The sequence below is a fragment of the Littorina saxatilis genome, linkage group LG1 (genome assembly GCF_037325665.1).
Source record: "Littorina saxatilis isolate snail1 linkage group LG1, US_GU_Lsax_2.0, whole genome shotgun sequence".
NCBI lineage: Eukaryota > Metazoa > Mollusca > Gastropoda > Littorinimorpha > Littorinidae > Littorina > Littorina saxatilis.
The window spans coordinates 24,108,731-24,125,554 of NC_090245.1; the positions used below are offsets into that span (position 1 = coordinate 24,108,731).

Consider the following 16,824-nt stretch of genomic DNA (forward strand, 5'->3'; position numbering starts at 1 on the left):
TGTGTGTGTGTGTGTGTGTGTGTGTGTGTGTGTGTGTGTGTGTTGGTGTTTTGGGTTAGTCGGACTGTCTAGTCCGGCTGTCAGTTTGCCTGCCTGCCTATCATCCTATGTGTCTATGTAGTCAAGCCTAGTCTGTCTGCATGTCTGATTTGCAGGATGAGGGTGTGGAAGGACTACGTTAACATTTTTTCTGTGTTTATACTTCATCTTTCTATTTTCAAGGTTTGCATGCTCATATACACCATACACCTGTCATTAGCAATTAACGAGGAACTATAAAATTACTCGCTGAAAGCAGATTTTAATCACATAGTTACAAGGATTTCAGCAACATTTTTTTGTTTGCAGGTCAGCTGGATACGCCAGAGTACCTCATTTTCGAGATGTCCAAGCTGGACCACTTTCGGGAACGGCTGGAGTTCCTCCGTTTCAAGAATAAGCTTCAGATAAATCTATTCGAAATAGGTAAGTAAGAAGCTGTGCGAGTGTGTTTGCAATATTGATTACAGAAGCGAGTGGATGCAGCCATGCTGTACAAAGCCATTATAACAAGGTAACAAAATAACAGAATCTTTCTTAGCCAGTACATAAAGCACAAAGAATACTGTGATGTGTCACTAACAGAAAAGAAGCTTATAGTTACACAACAGGGCCGGACCCAGGGGGGTGGGGGGGTTCCAGGGGTTCCGGAACCCCACCCCTGGAAAAAGCATGTACCTTGCTTTGACTTTAACTAGTTTTAGCACCAAACAATGCTGCTCTTAACCCTCAAAACAAGGCCCAGAATGCACCAGATTGCACAGATTTTAACCGTTTTTCAAAAATTTTCTGGGGGAGCATGCCCCCGCACCCCCCTAGTTCGCGCGCCTGCTTCGCCACTTCGCTGATTTCCCCCCCCCAAAAAAAGGAGGAACCCCCCCCCCCCGGGGCCCTTACAACTCATTTGGTCCGGCCCTGCACAAGACGGATTTCGAACGCTTACATGAAAAAAACCAGCCTATTTTTACTTCTGAAGATGAATTCCGAACGTGTTATAAATATGCAACTTTCTTAAGCTTAGCAGCCATCTTTTTTCTACAGGTAAGGAGTTTTCTTTTGACATTTTGTATTTATTTGCTTTGTTTCAGATCAACAGCTGCGAGAATTAAATACTGCCTGTGATGAGCTGGTGAACAAGTAAGTTTTTGTCTTAAGGTCCGATGTACCAGGTTATAATATTAGCGTGAATCCGTATCATTGCAAACAATACAGAAAACAGGCGGGAGCTTTTCCAGCTACCAGCACATTTTTTAATTTTTTTTATTAATGTTTGAATTGTATGAGAAAAAGGCTTTTCAGCATCTTTCAGTGGAAGTTTGCTTCCCTCATAAAGCGAGAGGGACATTGTACAGAACTAATAACTAATTGGGGGGGGGGGGGGGATAGCATAAAATCCTACGCTTAATCTTTGGTTTTGAGTGCGAAAGCTATCCAACCACTTTTGTGCAGCTAAAGTCACATGGATATTTGATGATGATACTTGTTATTTTCAGTGTACCCCTGAAGAACGTGCTGCAGACGGTCCTCGCTGTGGGCAACTACCTCAATGGCGGCACAGAGCGCGGCCAGGCTGACGGCTTCGGCCTTGACGTCCTTAACAAGCTCAAGGACTTCGCTGACAGGGTCAGTTCATCATGACTTCGTTCAGTCTATAATAATTGTGCTTGTTTGTTGTTTGATAGAACAGTTCCTGATGCAAGGAAGATATCCTGAAGCTTCGAGCTGTAAAGGAAAATTATTAAAATAAACACGAATCCAGCTAACGAAAGGTAACAATACTGCTTAGTTTTACATAGCTGCAAGTATATCGTTACACCAACGAGTTGACGATTTAGGGTATACGTTAAATTCGCTTATTTCACGATGTGCCCAGCTATTTGCTGAATAAAGGTATGTTGTCAGTTTTGTTGTTGTATTTTTCAGCGACCTTGTTTTCTTATCTACATACATAGAGGAGTAAAAACATTAAGACTTTATCATTCGTCTTTAAAGAGACTGGCATCACGATTTCACACAATTAAAATCGTTCATTGCCTTTTTCTTTCCATGGTGGGACGTGAACAACAGTCGCGAAGGGGGAATCTTTTGGAGCTGATCATGCGCACGTACTGCCTGCAGTACGAGTCTGACCTTGACCTTGGCTGTCCCACGCGCTTCAAGCTTCCAGAACCGTCCAACATGAGACATGCTGCACAGGTGCGCTATTTTTTAACGCCGAAGTCCCCATGATCCTGAAAAAAACTTTTTAAAACTTTTTTTGTAATTTAGCATTTTCCGGCCTGCCCTTTTGGGTAAAAACACACTGCACAACTGATTTCATGTACTGGTTTTGGTCCTTTGCATTTAAAACTCTACGAGAAGAGTCATGTGTGTAAATTCTATTGCAGTGTACACTTCTCATTGTTTGGTTGAGTAATTGAGGTATGGTTTTTGTTGTGTTTTCAGGTGTCATTTGAAGAAATCCAGAAGGCTCTACGAGATCTTCGAGAAGAACTTTCTCAAGTTAGAGACAGGGTAAGGTTGCTCAGTTCTACTGTGATTATTTTTGAACAAGCATTTGACTTCTTTGATGAATGCTCTGTTTTTATTTTCAATCCCCAACCCGTCTGGATCCTCGGTCTCTCCGCCCTTTATCCCATTGGATAAATGGAACCATTTTTTCCCCCTTCCTTCCTTCATGGCTGCCTACATCATTGTCGATTCACCTGTCTGTCTTTCAGTGGAACCCCCCTTTTAAGAACCCTCTAATCTAAGATTTCCTCCCTTTTAAGAACCCTCTAATCTAAGATTTCCTCCCTTTTAAGAACCCTCTAATCTAAAATTTCCCCCCTTTTAAGAACCCTCTAATCTAAGATTTCCCCCTTTCAAGACCTTGCTTTTTCAGATTGTCTGTTCATAAACCCTGTAAGACTCATTCCTTTACCGGCACGGTTGGCCTAGTGGAAGGCGTCCGCCCCGTGATCGGGAGGTCGTGGGTTCGAACCCGGGCCGGGACATACCTAAGACTTTAAAATTGGCAATCTAGTGGCTGCTCCGCCTGGCGTCTGGCATTATGGGGTTAGTGCTAGGACTGGTTGGTCCGGTGTCAGAATAATGTGACTGGGTGAGACATGAAGCCTGTGCTGCGACTTCTGTCTTGTGTGTGGCGCACGTTATATGTCAAAGCAGCACCGCCCTGATATGGCTCTTCGTGGTCGGCTGGGCGTTAAGCAAACAAACAAACAAACAAACTCATTCCTTTATTGAGACCTTATTTTCTCAGATTATTTTAGGTCTTAAAGGGGGGTACCACTCTAGTCCCATGTCCTCTCAGGATTCTCATACGATGCTTACCTCCCGTCCCTACAGCTTGAGGTGCTGTCCAAGCGAGAGAGCAGCAACCTGACGATCGCTCTGCGCGTGACCAGCGAGAACTTTCTGACGTCAGCAGTGGAGGTACTGGCGGAGGAGAAACGCTTCCTGGAGGACACCAAGGGACACTTTTGGAAAACCACCGCCTATTTCCATTACACTAGACAGGTGAGGGCAAGGAGGATTCATACTTTGTGCGTGAGGAGATAACTAATACCTGGAGATGCAAAGTTGTAGACAGCTGTGATTTTCTGTTTTGTTTAAACAATGTTTTATTTCCATTTACTTGTATTTGCCTGTGGCTTATGGTGGTGTCTTCAAACATGTTTTCTATTTGCATTCTATTTAATTATTGAATAAATAACCAGAGGTGTGGCGATTTGGGTCAAACATGAAAGTATATTTGGGAATGACAGATAAGTATTGCACCGCTGTCTACTGTGATTTTCCACAAACATTTTTGAGTCACTTGAGAAAAAGTGACTATGTAATCGGTCAGTGTTAGTCTGTCCGGCCGGCCGTCCGGCCGGCCGTCCGTAGACACCACCTTAACGTTGGACTTTTCTCGGAAACTATCAAAGCGATCGGGCTCATATTTTGTTTAGTCGTGACCTCCAATGACCTCTACACTTTAACGATGGTTTCGTTGACCTTTGACCTTTTTCAAGGTCACAGGTCAGCGTCAAAGGAAAAATTAGACATTTTATATCTTTGACAAAGTTCATCGGATGTGATTGAAACTTTGTAGGATTATTCTTTACATCAAAGTATTTACATCTGTAGCCTTTTACGAACGTTATCAGAAAAACAAGGGAGATAACTAGCCTTTTCTGTTCGGCAACACACAACTTAACGTTGGGCTTTTCTCGGAAACTATAAAAGTGACCGGGCTCAAATTTTATGTGAACGTGACTCATTGTGTTGTGAATAGCAATTTCTTCCTGTCCATCTGATGCCTCATTTTCAGAACTGCGAAAGTGACTCGATCGAGCGTTTGCTCTTCTTGTTTACATATAATTCCGGTACATTTTTATTATTATTACACTTGTTGATGTACAGTGAGGGCAATAACCCGATTCAGCCCCGTGTGAGATTCACCGAAGTATTGCACCGCTGTCTACTGTGATTTTCCACAAACATTTTTTACATATAATTCCGGTACATTTTTATTATTATTACACTTGTTGATGTACAGTGAGGGCAATAACCCGATTCAGCCCCGTGTGAGATTCACTGAAGTATTGCACCGCTGTCTACTGTGATTTTCCACAAACATTTTTTACATATAATTCCGGTACATTTTTATTATTATTACACTTGTTGATGTACAGTGAGGGCAATAACCCGATTCAGCCCCGTGTGAGATTCACTGTCCAACTCAAGGCATCCAAACGGTTGCTCTTCTTTCAGTATGTGTGATGTCGCTTTCACAGGGTTAATTCGGGAATATGCCACAGTGATTTTATCAGAAAAATATCATGAGCGTCCGTTTGAGTAATTCCTCATTCTTTTTTTGCAGTGTGCACCTCAGGAGTTTTTCCTAATATGGGCAACCTTCCTCCATGATTGCAAATACTACTGGAAGCTCGCCCACAGAAATCTGGCCAGGGACAAGTTTGAGCGAGACTTTTCTACAAAATGTCAGCTGGTGAGTAGCTTACAAGCTGTGTTTTCGTCTTACTTTTTTGTTTCATGTAGTTACCTCAGCTAGATGCCTGCTATCTGAAACTGAAGGTATGGTTTTGACGTATTTGTATCAGACATTTATATTTTATGGCTTCGTGTTATTCATTTGAATTCAATTTACCCAAATGACTTCATACCGCGCAACAAAAGATGAAAATCTTTTCTAAGGAGAGTGGGGTTTTTTATAGACTGGACGAAGAACAAAAAAAAACTTATTCCAAAAAACTTTGGCTTTCAGACCTGAAGTGGATAACTTTTTTTCTGTTACTGTTTGTTCACTGTTTGCTGTGCTTGGTTTGTTGCTAAAATCTAGCTATGAAATCGTTAGTGTGAATGGATTTGGGGAGGTGGGGAATTAATTGATGTGATACAATGCTTTATAGTTGTTATTGCATCCCACGGGCAGTAACACACTTTCAGTCTTACTAGTTCCTTCCTCCTCCTTCCATGCCTAATGTTTTCTCCCAAACTGTGTTGCAGTCGTGCTCCTCACTGCCGGGCTTCACCAACCTGAAGAACAAGATGATGCGCACGGTGGCCACGCTGCAGAATGACCAGGAGATGCGCGCCTCCAAGGCCCAGCAGCTGCTGCATATTAACAACTGGATCGAGTCCCTCGGCAGGTACGACCAGGACGTCACCCCCCAAGGTCCCCATCTGGCCACCAGGGAGAACGCCTACGGGAACGGCCCCAGTCGCCAGGATGGGTGTGTGAACACCACCCCAGGCCAGCGGGACAGAAAACAGCAACGTCACAGGCAGAGGGAGCAGGGAGGAGGAAGTGGGAGCCGCCAGCAGCAACAGCAGCAGCAGCTGAGGTCGTCATCTCCCAAGCCCATCACCTCCACGCCGCCAAACGTGCACAAGCCTCAGGCCATCAGCCACATCAGCCCCACCACGGTCTCCTCCACCTACTCCTCCACCTCCTTCCCAACCACCAATGCCGTCAACGGCACAGGGAGCGCGGGGCCCAACAGCACACCCTACGCCCTCAACACCAATGGTGAGGCTGGCAACTACCATCCCGCGTTTCACTGTGACGGAGAGATGGAGGAGCCCTATGAGTCGCTCAGTCGTGTCACCATGGCCATGACTCAGGAGGGGGAGCCTGTTCTGGACTTTGTGGACGGGAACGGCAAGAGGCTTTCCCAGGACAGCACCCAAAAGAAGAACGCTGGCAACTTCTCCATCAAGTCCTGGCTTAAGAGAGACCAGAGGCAGCGGAGTTCCAACGATGAACTCTCATCGCCGAATGGCCAGTCTTCGCAGTACCCAGCAGGGCACAACTCAGCAAAATCCCCAACCACACCTTTCAACAAGCTACGCAACAGCGTTGTGCAGAAGTTTGCTGGCACTGGCAGCTCCAAGAAGTCTGGAGACAGCACTAAAGCCAACAACACGCCGGTTGTGCCGCCAAAACCACCCCGCACGCATACAGAGAATGAACCTATTCCGTCCCACCTCATCCTCTTCTCGCCCGGTCAGCAGCAGCAAGGCCACGATTCCACAGAACAAAAACATGGCTCCCAGGACCTGCCTGGAGACTACGAACCTAGAGACTATCAGAACTTCTACTACCAGGCTCAGGGTTCTAAAGATCGAGGATTCCCCACGGGGCACGACTCTGCTCCTTCTACGCTAAGCAGCGTGACCAGCCGCGACTTTTCCCCGCAAAAGTACGAAGCCTTGTCAAGGGGCGATGTGTCCCGCCACAGAGACACTTCACGAGACAAGTCACGGTATGGAGGCCAGGAGGAGAACTTTAGTCCTTCCAGAGAGCCTGTGCAGCACTTAGCTCCACCCTCTTCTACTGCTGAGCCAGCCCACAAGGAGCGTCGCGGAGGGAGAAGCAGGGCGCCCATTGCTATCAACCTGGGAAGCAACATGAGCATCTCTGATGCGTACGGCCGCCAAGATGATGGTCAACGACAAAGTCAGCAGCCACCACAGCAAACACAGGTCACGCCGCAGACACAGTACCCCCACCATCTTGCAGCAGAGAGCGGTAGAGACGTGCACCACGTGTCTCCCCAGTACCCAGCCAGTCACCCTGCAGGGGACAGCAGCAGCAGGGACGCCACCCCTCACCTACCTCCCCAGCCCTGCACTGTCGACTCAAAGCGTGTGAAGGCCAACCCTGTGCCTGTGTACAAGGCCAAGCTGATCCCCAACTATGAGAACCAGACCAAGATGGACCCTCGTATGGAGCCCGCCATCCGCGGCCAGGCAGAACCAGTGCACGAGCCCGCTCACTTCGCCCATTCCTCCAACAGCTCCGAGGTCTACAGGCAAGAACTGCAGAAGAAGAGTGAGATGTACCTCAACAGCTACCCACAGAGCCCACTGTCACAGACTCCACCCTGCGCCAGTTCCTTCGGAAATGTTCCCACCGCTAACGGGTCGCAGACGCCCCCGGGTCAAGGCTCTTACCCTCACGCCAGCCACGGTGGAGCTCAAGGAACTCCAAACCAGAATGCTTACCCGCCTAGCCAGGGTTTTTTGCAGACGCCTCTCAGTTCCTCCTATCCTAACCCCAACCAAGATTTTAGCCAGACGCCTCCATCGCACGGCCCTGCCTACCCACAGCAATCCCCTTTCTCCCAGACAACACCAACAGCTACCGCAAGCTGCGTATCCATGCGTGATGGCGGATTTGGTCCCGTGAACCCCAACTCAACAGACTATGACGACTTCCAGACCCCGGCCCGCCGCAGTGCCAGCGCTCAGAATATATTGGACAGAGGGGGAGGAGGTTTGTTCGGGACGGACGGTTCGAGAGCCAGCCACACTTCAGACCCGAGCGGGCCATCCCACAGCTACCTAGCCAGCTTCAGCGCAAAAAGAGATGGGGAAAAGGGGAACGGCCAGGGAACTAGGGAGGTGGGGAGGAACAAAGCGGCAGACCCTGGTCAGCCGGCCAAAGTGTTGGACCTTATCCATCGCTGGGAGAAGAAGGATGGCACGATGGGGGGTCCCTTGGTGGATGGAGCAGACAAGCCCCCTTCCATGACCTCCACTCCAGTTACCAGGAGAAAGCACCCAGCAGGAAGCCTTGAAGGGGAGGATCGAGGGAGTAGGAGCGCCACCGTGCCGCCTCAGTCTCAACGTCACCATCAACCCATGACGTCATCCTACGACTCTCAGGGAACGGGCAGCGGAGTGGGTCCGTTTGTGTCAGGGGGCAGCGCGAGGAGTAGGTCGCAGAGTCAGGGGAGGGAGAGGGGGGAGCACCGCGACTCTTACCCCCGCACCCACCCCCACCACAGCCAGAGCCCCCACCGTGCAGAACCCGTACGTCACAACCCGCAGACGCCCCGCTCTCAGGGCTATCCCTCCCCTCACCAACAGCAACAACCCTACAGCCCCCAAACGCCCAATAGCACCAACACCTACCCACCTCGCTCGTCCATTGCTAGCTCTGGCCGCAGCCATCCCACTGACCCCAATTCAGACGCCGTGGACAGCTACAGTGACCAGCTCAGGAAGGCGTCGCAGTTCAACGGGGAGAGAGCTGGTGGAGGGGAGGGGGGCCAACAGACGAGGCCCGTGCCCCTACCCCGTCACAACATTCCAGGCGCCATGGCCGTCGTTAAGCCCACTGTGATGCACCAAGGCGCGCTCACCTTCATGGAGATCTGAAAGAGACCTGTGTAAAATGAATGAGCTGTTTGCTACACGAGAGCAGTTACAATGAGAAGTCTAACACACCAAGGCGCGCTCACCTTCATGGAGATCTGAAAGAGACCTGTGTAAAATGAATGAGCTGTTTGCTACACGAGAGCAGTTACAATGAGAAGTCTAACACACCAAGGCGCTCTCACCTTCATAGAGATCTGAAAGAGACATGTGTAAGATGAAGTGCTGTTTGCTACACAAGAGCAGTTTAAATAAGTACTCGACACACAAGGCTATCTCACGTTCTAAGCAATATGACACAAAATATGAGTGAGGCAAATTTGCGACTCTGCTGTAGAGGAAGAACAGTGTGGGTGTACGGAGATCTGAAAGGGAACTGCAGGTCTTGAGTAAGCCCAGTGTATGATTCTCTCAGTAGAGGTGGAATAGTGAGCGAACACTGCACCAGGGCTATCAACCTTCGTGGAGATCTGAGGAGCAGAACAGTCGAACCTGTGTGAGCCCAGCTTGAATGAAGTTCGGTGAAGCTGAGGATGTGTCATCAGGGCTGTCATGGACCGACACTCGGTGACTTGACAATAAAAGGGGAATAATTACAGCAGTCCTTGCAATGTACGGTCCCTGGCGTGAGCGGCCACTTGACATGTACGGACAGATTTGCAATGGCCCAAGGGTGTCCGTTCATGAGAGGGACTGCTGTACGTTTAACCGAGCGCCCAGACCAAGTGCTAGTGGTGACCGAAAATGTAATCCTCACGTTTGTACCATGACGCTCTCGTCGCGTGTTGCTTCACTTCAGTTGCAAGCGAGTAATCCTTGGTCGACGACCTTTGATTGCTGAATTTCATGTACTTTAAAATTGACAATATGTGATCTGTTGACTTCCAAAGAAGACGCATGTCTCTACCTCGCTTTCTGGGGCCGCGTGTTTGCTATTTTCAATTTCACAGTCGGTGATATTAAGACTGTGTCCTGCTCACTTCAGACAGATATTTATACTTTATTTTCTCAAAAATGTACGCTGAGTAGTATATTTTGAGCGTCGGGCACGCATGTGATACAAAGATACGTCCTTACGGAACTTTTCCATAATGCTCGAACACCTCTGGTCAAAAGCAGGGTAAACGAACCGCTTGGATATTTAGTCAGTTTTACCATCGCAGACTGAATGGTCATTGTGGCTGTGAAGCAAAAGTTAACATTCCGGGAAAAAGATTGCGAGCAGAGATGAAAACTTCAAATATCTGTTGCTTGCTTGTAACTGATTTTCTGATTCTTTGCGAGAACGAATGAAGACACGTTGAATAAATTACAACCGTGAGTGATAATGGTGATAATGGTATAAAAATAACAGTATCAAACAATCAATCGTTTCAGACATTCCAGATTGACCGCAAAGAGGATGGTCGTCAGAAATACTGCCTTCGTAGTGTTTGTTGAACGAGGTCACATGCCTCTTTCGTGTACGTGATAATAGACATTACTCCAACTTGTTTCTGTGAAACTTCCAAAGTCGTGCGTGCTTGTGGGGGTAGCTTTTGACTGGTTTGGTGTTAGAAGTGTGTACGTCTGTTTGAATGTCGTGATTATGGACATGTATGCCCAAGTTTCTGTGTGAGCGCATTCTTAAAGATGCAGTCCTTCTCGTGTAAGCGATCATGTTGACCACTACAGATTTGTTTAGACTTTTACACATGATAAAGGAATCTTGCAACTTTCACACATGTACAAAATCAACAGTCTGGCGGTGCAACATATTGACCACTACAGATTTGTTTAGACTTTTACACATGATAAAGGAATCTTGCAACTTTCACACATGTACAAAATCAACAGTCTGGCGGTGCAACATATTGACCACTACAGATTTGTTTAGACTTTTACACATGATAAAAGAATCTTGCAACTTTCACACATGTACAAAATCAACAGTCTGGCGGTGCTTCTTGTGCGAAGTGGGAATTTTAGTGGAATTAATTTCGTAAGCGACATATTTTTTAATCTGCCACGCGTGAAGTAACTCAGCTAGAATTCCCACTCTGTACAGATTTTAGCCATTCTATGGATTTGTTTGCTTGTGTTAACTTCGGAGGATGCTGTTAGCCCGTGTACAAACCTAGACAGATATGTGGTGGTTAACATGATCGCTTACACGAGAAGGGTGTACCTTTAAATTGACCTTGTATCAGCAAGTACGGCTGATGAATGAAGGGTAAATCTGAACAAGGGTACCGAGAAAGGCTCAATCCGAACAGGTGCTCCGGCAGAATCTTCATGCCAATGTGTGAAAACCAGCTTCAGTTTTGCTGCTGCAGCGAGATTTCTGCGAATTTTTCGCAGTTTATATTTTTATGCACACGTTCTTTGTATTCGTTTTGGCTGAATTTTATGGCCCAAAATAAAAGAAACATCACGATACTGCCTTCAAACAACTACAACATCCTCAAGTTTTCTTAAATGATGTGACAGGTTCTGACATACTTTGAATACCCAAGACTCGTCATTGAAGGCATAATTGGGTCAAACAATGATAGATGTTATTTTCAAGCGCTCTTATCCATGATCGAATAGCAACATTCAGGAATATGACTCAGAGGTAATTTTGAAGAGAAAAAATATATTACTTGTAACGTGAATGCTGGTATGGACTTGCGTTTACAAAACCGTAACTTCATGCAAGATGTCCATGTTTCTCGCGAACCGGGAACTGGCAGCCATTATAAACCAAGTGTGTTGTAAAAGTGCACCAATTCATGACATTGGCCTTATCTCATCTACTGCCTGTATCTGAGCTATTTTGTTTTAGCATTTGCTGTGCATACGTACCATTGAGTCCAAACAGCAAGTTTATTGTTCTTTTCGGTGCTCGTCATTGTTTACTTTTGTGCATGTTTAATCATTTCTGTCTTTAGAACAAGAACAAACATCAGATGTTCTCAGACTAGTGCATAACGCTGAATCATGCTCCCTTTTACCCCAATATTATTTTCATGTTTGCCTTTTTTTACACTCTTGGGATTATCCACGATATGTGTGTGAATGCTCTTTGGAGAGTTAGCTGAATGTTCGAAGCAGTATCTACAGCTCAACGGCCTAGAAAGTTAACAGCTGATGGCGTATACTCCTATAGTTGTCCTCACTTGCTTCAAGCTGAGCGTAATTGTTCAGTCGGCTCGAACTCTTTTTTCCCCAAAAAGAGACTGTCACTCCTGTATGTGCAATTACCAATGCAATTATACTGGTCAGTTTTTGTGTTTACATTACTGTATTTTCCCCCCGAGCCAGTTGACAGAGTATATATGTTCACTCCGTATGATGAATTGATGTGCTTTTACTGACCGTTGTGGTTGCTCTGCGATCCATTGAAAAGACGTAAAGAGCATTTCAGAAACCTACACATACACACGTTTGTATCATGATCACTTGTACCTTACCATTTCTAAAACAAAAAGTTGTTTGCGTGTAATATTAGTTCATAGAGATGTTAAAGTAAAGGTATTTGGACTTTGACATTTTAACAGTTATGTTGATCTTCAGTTATGTCGCTCTTTTAACGTGTACTGAATTCCAAAGCCATACAGATTAAACGCAAGTAAATTACAATTTAATGTTTGTTTTAATGAAGACATTTTTGTTTGGATCCTGGTGTTGTCAAACCTCTGACAAGTTTTAGGGATTTTAAAGAGATAGGTTCCTCAACTGTACTGTGGGACTGATTCGTTTTAAACTGGATTTTACTATTCTATTAATAACATTTTATTTATTTATCTCCTTGACTTTTAAAAGAGAACTTGATTTGCTTCTCATCTTTTTTCGTTTTTGTTTTTTTTCGTATTCGTATAATTATTTTTTAATGATTTTGTGTGTGTGTTTTTAAGCAATTCCCTAATGCTTTTGTGTTATGTGAGATATTATTAAGATGCGCGTACAAGATCTATTAAAACGTGATAGCGTGTATATATGAGCAAGGCTGCGATAATAAGTAAAAGCAGTGGTTTTGTGTTGTATGACCAAATTGTGCTGAAAGGTTCGCAAACTATTAAAGGACATATGCATATAAAGAAATGCTTTATGACTGTCATACTATTTATTTTCTTGCTGTACTCGCAGCAATCACTCTGCTTCTGTGTGTGAGTGTGTGTGTGTGGGTGTGTGGATGTGAAAGAATAAGAACCAGGAGATGGAAGAAATTTTAAACACTAATAATAATGTTGAAAAACAAAAGAGTTCTGTACTCACCGATACAAGGACAGCACAACAAGACGAATTTTCGCTTATAAAAGCTTCTTCAGGTAACAGACAAAACAAAAGGGCAACAAAAAGCAAAAGCAACACTGACGGAACGAACACGGACAAGGTTGGAAAAGAAGATGAAGAAAAACACTAAAGGGAAGGAACTTTGGCCACGGAAAGAAAATAAAGGGGAGAGTAGTGGTTATATGATGTCTAGGGCACACGCACACAAACTAACTGTATTTCACATTAAAAGGGTTAAAAAAAGAATTTGATAAAAAAATAAAATAACAATTTAGGAAAAACGCACACAAACATACAAACACACACACACACACACACACACACACACACACACACACACACACACACACACACACATGTACCGCGAATCCACAGTATGTTTGGGGGGATACTAATAATAATGTTAATAAACAACAACAACACTATTGTGAAAGAAAACAAATGTTATGCGAGGATTAAAAGACAACAGAGATGGGGCAAAACAGGGCCATTTCAGATTGTAATTTTGCATATAATTATTGATTCCATGTAATACATTATATTGGGCAAGAGTCTTGAACATTTAAGAGTTTCTTCATATAATTATTAGCCAAAGCAAAGGAGCTACAACGTAGTTTAATTTGGTTTGAACATTATGTTCTGATTGCCGATTTGGTTTGAACGGGTTGTAAAAACCAAGGGAAGAAAGCGCTGTAAATCCAGACAACAGTTCAATGCGAGTTACGCAGACTTACTCCTGGCCTCTGAGAGAGTAATAAGCATTGACATTGTGCAATGTGTCTGAGAGAGTAATAAGCATTGACATTGTGCAATGTGTCTGAGAGAGTAATAAGCATTGACATTGTGCAATGTGTCTGAGAGAGTAATAAGCATTGACATTGTGCAATGTGTCTGAGAGAGTAATAAGCATTGACATTGTGCAATGTGTCTGAGAGAGTAATAAGCATTGACATTGTGCAATGTGTCTGAGAGAGTAATAAGCATTGACATTGTGCAATGTGTCTGAGAGAGTAATAAGCATTGACATTGCGCAATGTGTCTGAGAGAGTAATAAGCATTGACATTGCGCAATGTGTCTGAGAGAGTAATAAGCATTGACATTGTGCAATGTGTCTGAGAGAGTAATAAGCATTGACATTGTGCAATGTGTCTGAGAGAGTAATAAGCATTGACATTGTGCAATGTGTCTGAGAGAGTAATAAGCATTGACATTGTGCAATGTGTCTGAGAGAGTAATAAGCATTGACATTGTGCAATGTGTCTGAGAGAGTAATAAGCATTGACATTGTGCAATGTGTCTGAGAGAGTAATAAGCATTGACATTGTGCAATGTGTCTGAGAGAGTAATAAGCATTGACATTGTGCAATGTGTCTGAGAGAGTAATAAGCATTGACATTGTGCAATGTGTCTGAGAGAGTAATAAGCATTGACATTGTGCAATGTGTCTGAGAGAGTAATAAGCATTGACATTGAGCAATGTGTCTGAGAGAGTAATAAACATTGACATTGTGCAATGTGTCTGAGAGAGTAATAAACATTGACATTGTGCAATGTGTCTGAGAGAGTAATAAGCATTGACATTGTGCAATGTGTCTGAGAGAGTAATAAGCATTGACATTGTGCAATGTGTCTGAGAGAGTAATAAGCATTGACATTGTGCAATGTGTCTGAGAGAGTAATAAGCATTGACATTGTGCAATGTGTCTGAGAGAGTAATAAGCATTGACATTGTGCAATGTGTCTGAGAGAGTAATAAGCATTGTGCAATGTGTCTGAGAGAGTAATAAGCATTGACATTGTGCAATGTGTCTGAGAGAGTAATAAACATTGACATTGTGCAATGTGTCTGAGAGAGTAATAAGCATTGACATTGTGCAATGTGTCTGAGAGAGTAATAAGCATTGACATTGTGCAATGTGTCTGAGAGAGTAATAAACATTGACATTGTGCAATGTGTCTGAGAGAGTAATAAGCATTGACATTGTGCAATGTGTCTGAGAGAGTAATAAGCATTGACATTGTGCAATGTGTCTGGAGACAGGTTCCGCATATAACTTTTACTTACAGTTGCTGTCTTTATTTATAGTGATTACTTCCTTTTGTTATTTGACCTTGTCATTAGCACTAAGTTACTATGGCTGTGCCTCACTTGGTCATGATTTGAATAGGTTGTTGTTGTGGTGGTGGTGGTGGTGGTGGTGGTAGTGGTGGTGGCGGTGGTGGTTGTAGTTGTTGTTGTTTTATTGTTTGTTTGTTTATTTGTTTGTTTGTTTGTTTGGTGAATGTTATTTATCCAATTATCATTCATTTTCCTTTATACATTTCATTCAATCATCGTTCTTATACGTAGAGTGCAGCAAAAGATCTGCTAATTCTCCTGCTTCGTGGGCTGCAACTCCCACTACAGATTATCTTGAGCCGTGCTTCAACATTCGCCAGCATTCTGATCATTAACAAACCCACATCATAGGCTAGAAATTTAACAAGGCAATACAGTTTGAACTAGCAAATAAATGATGACCCATTAAATAATTAGCCACAACAAGTATACAACAAATGTTGAAAGGAAGATCTTACATCGTAGCCATTTTATCTTAGGTACGTACAACAATTGACTTATACATTAACCACCCTAGCTATACATAATGATGTATATATTACAGTGTAGCTTCAAACGGTAAACTTCAGCTAATCAGTTCGAGAACATATCCCTGGGTTATAGAAAAAAACATCGCTTGGAGCGATATACAAAACTGTAGTCAATCTGTCCGCCTCAAACTAATAGATCAACACTGAAAACATGGGATCAGACATCAACGAGACAAATGACGCTTGGCTAGCTGAAACCAAAAGACCAAGACAGTTTGGCTGCTCTTTGGCAAAGCATAATGTGAACATTAGGGCGGGGATGTAGCTCAGTCGGTAGCGCGCTGGATTTGTATCCAGTTGGCCGCTGTCAGCGTGAGTTCGTCCCCACGTTCGGCGAGAGATTTATTTCTCAGAGTCAACTTTGTGTGCAGACTCTCCTCGGTGTCCGAACACCCCCGTGTGTACACGCAAGCACAAGACCAAGTGCGCACGAAAAAGATCCTGTAATCCATGTCAGAGTTCGGTGGGTTATAGAAACACGAAAATACCCAGCATGCTTTCCCCGAAAGCGGCGTATGGCTGCCTAAATGGCGGGGTAAAAACGGTCATACACGTAAAATTCCACTCGTGCAAAAAATACACGTAGTGTACGTGGGAGTTTCAGCCCACGAACGCAGAAGAAGAAGAAGATGTGAACATCAGACCGATTTTCTTTAGTTTTGAGCAATTTTTTTGGAATAAACATGACATATCTTTTGGATTCAGGAAATTATATAGAATACAATGCATGTACAATAATTATATAATCTGTTGTTAAAATAATTTACATTTTAATTAAAGAATGTATTAATCAATTATTAAGCTTACAGACTGAAATGCAATCTCATCGTCCGGAACGAGTCAAAGACTACTTGACCAACATTTCAATCAATTTGATAGAAAAATGAGGTCGCCACATTGCAGTCTGTCTAAACTTTTTGAAAGCCTGATATGATGTCACCAAAGACATTAATAAAAAAAAATAAAAAAAATAAAAAAAAAATAAAAAAATGATCTTTTCTGGAAGAATATATATTGGTAAGTTTCCTTTGAATAGCATTCACACACATACACAGCCAGGTGCACAGACTTACTTAGTACACACCTTTCGATTCCCAACTTGACTAAAATTAAAAACGAAAACAACAAAAAAGGCAAAGAAGAACAGAATGAATGAGTAAGCACACTTTGATTTATAAAGCCTTGCAAAGAGAAAAAAAAAATGT

At 43.8% G+C, this 16,824-nt stretch overlaps 1 protein-coding gene across 1 annotated transcript in view; it reads left to right on the forward strand.

Annotated features, from left to right (window-relative positions):
* LOC138969809 (formin-J-like) overlaps nt 1–12,800 on the forward strand; it is a 30,612-nt gene extending 17,812 nt beyond the window's left edge. The window contains exons 8-15 of the mRNA XM_070342580.1: nt 349–465; nt 1,128–1,176; nt 1,533–1,662; nt 2,107–2,235; nt 2,485–2,553; nt 3,388–3,558; nt 4,910–5,038; nt 5,557–12,800. Of these exons, the coding sequence (XP_070198681.1) occupies nt 349–465; nt 1,128–1,176; nt 1,533–1,662; nt 2,107–2,235; nt 2,485–2,553; nt 3,388–3,558; nt 4,910–5,038; nt 5,557–8,715 (3,953 nt within the window). The 3' untranslated portion in view covers nt 8,716–12,800. The remainder of the gene's footprint in view (nt 1–348; nt 466–1,127; nt 1,177–1,532; nt 1,663–2,106; nt 2,236–2,484; nt 2,554–3,387; nt 3,559–4,909; nt 5,039–5,556) is intronic.
* Nucleotides 12,801–16,824: the final 4,024 nt, after the last annotated feature.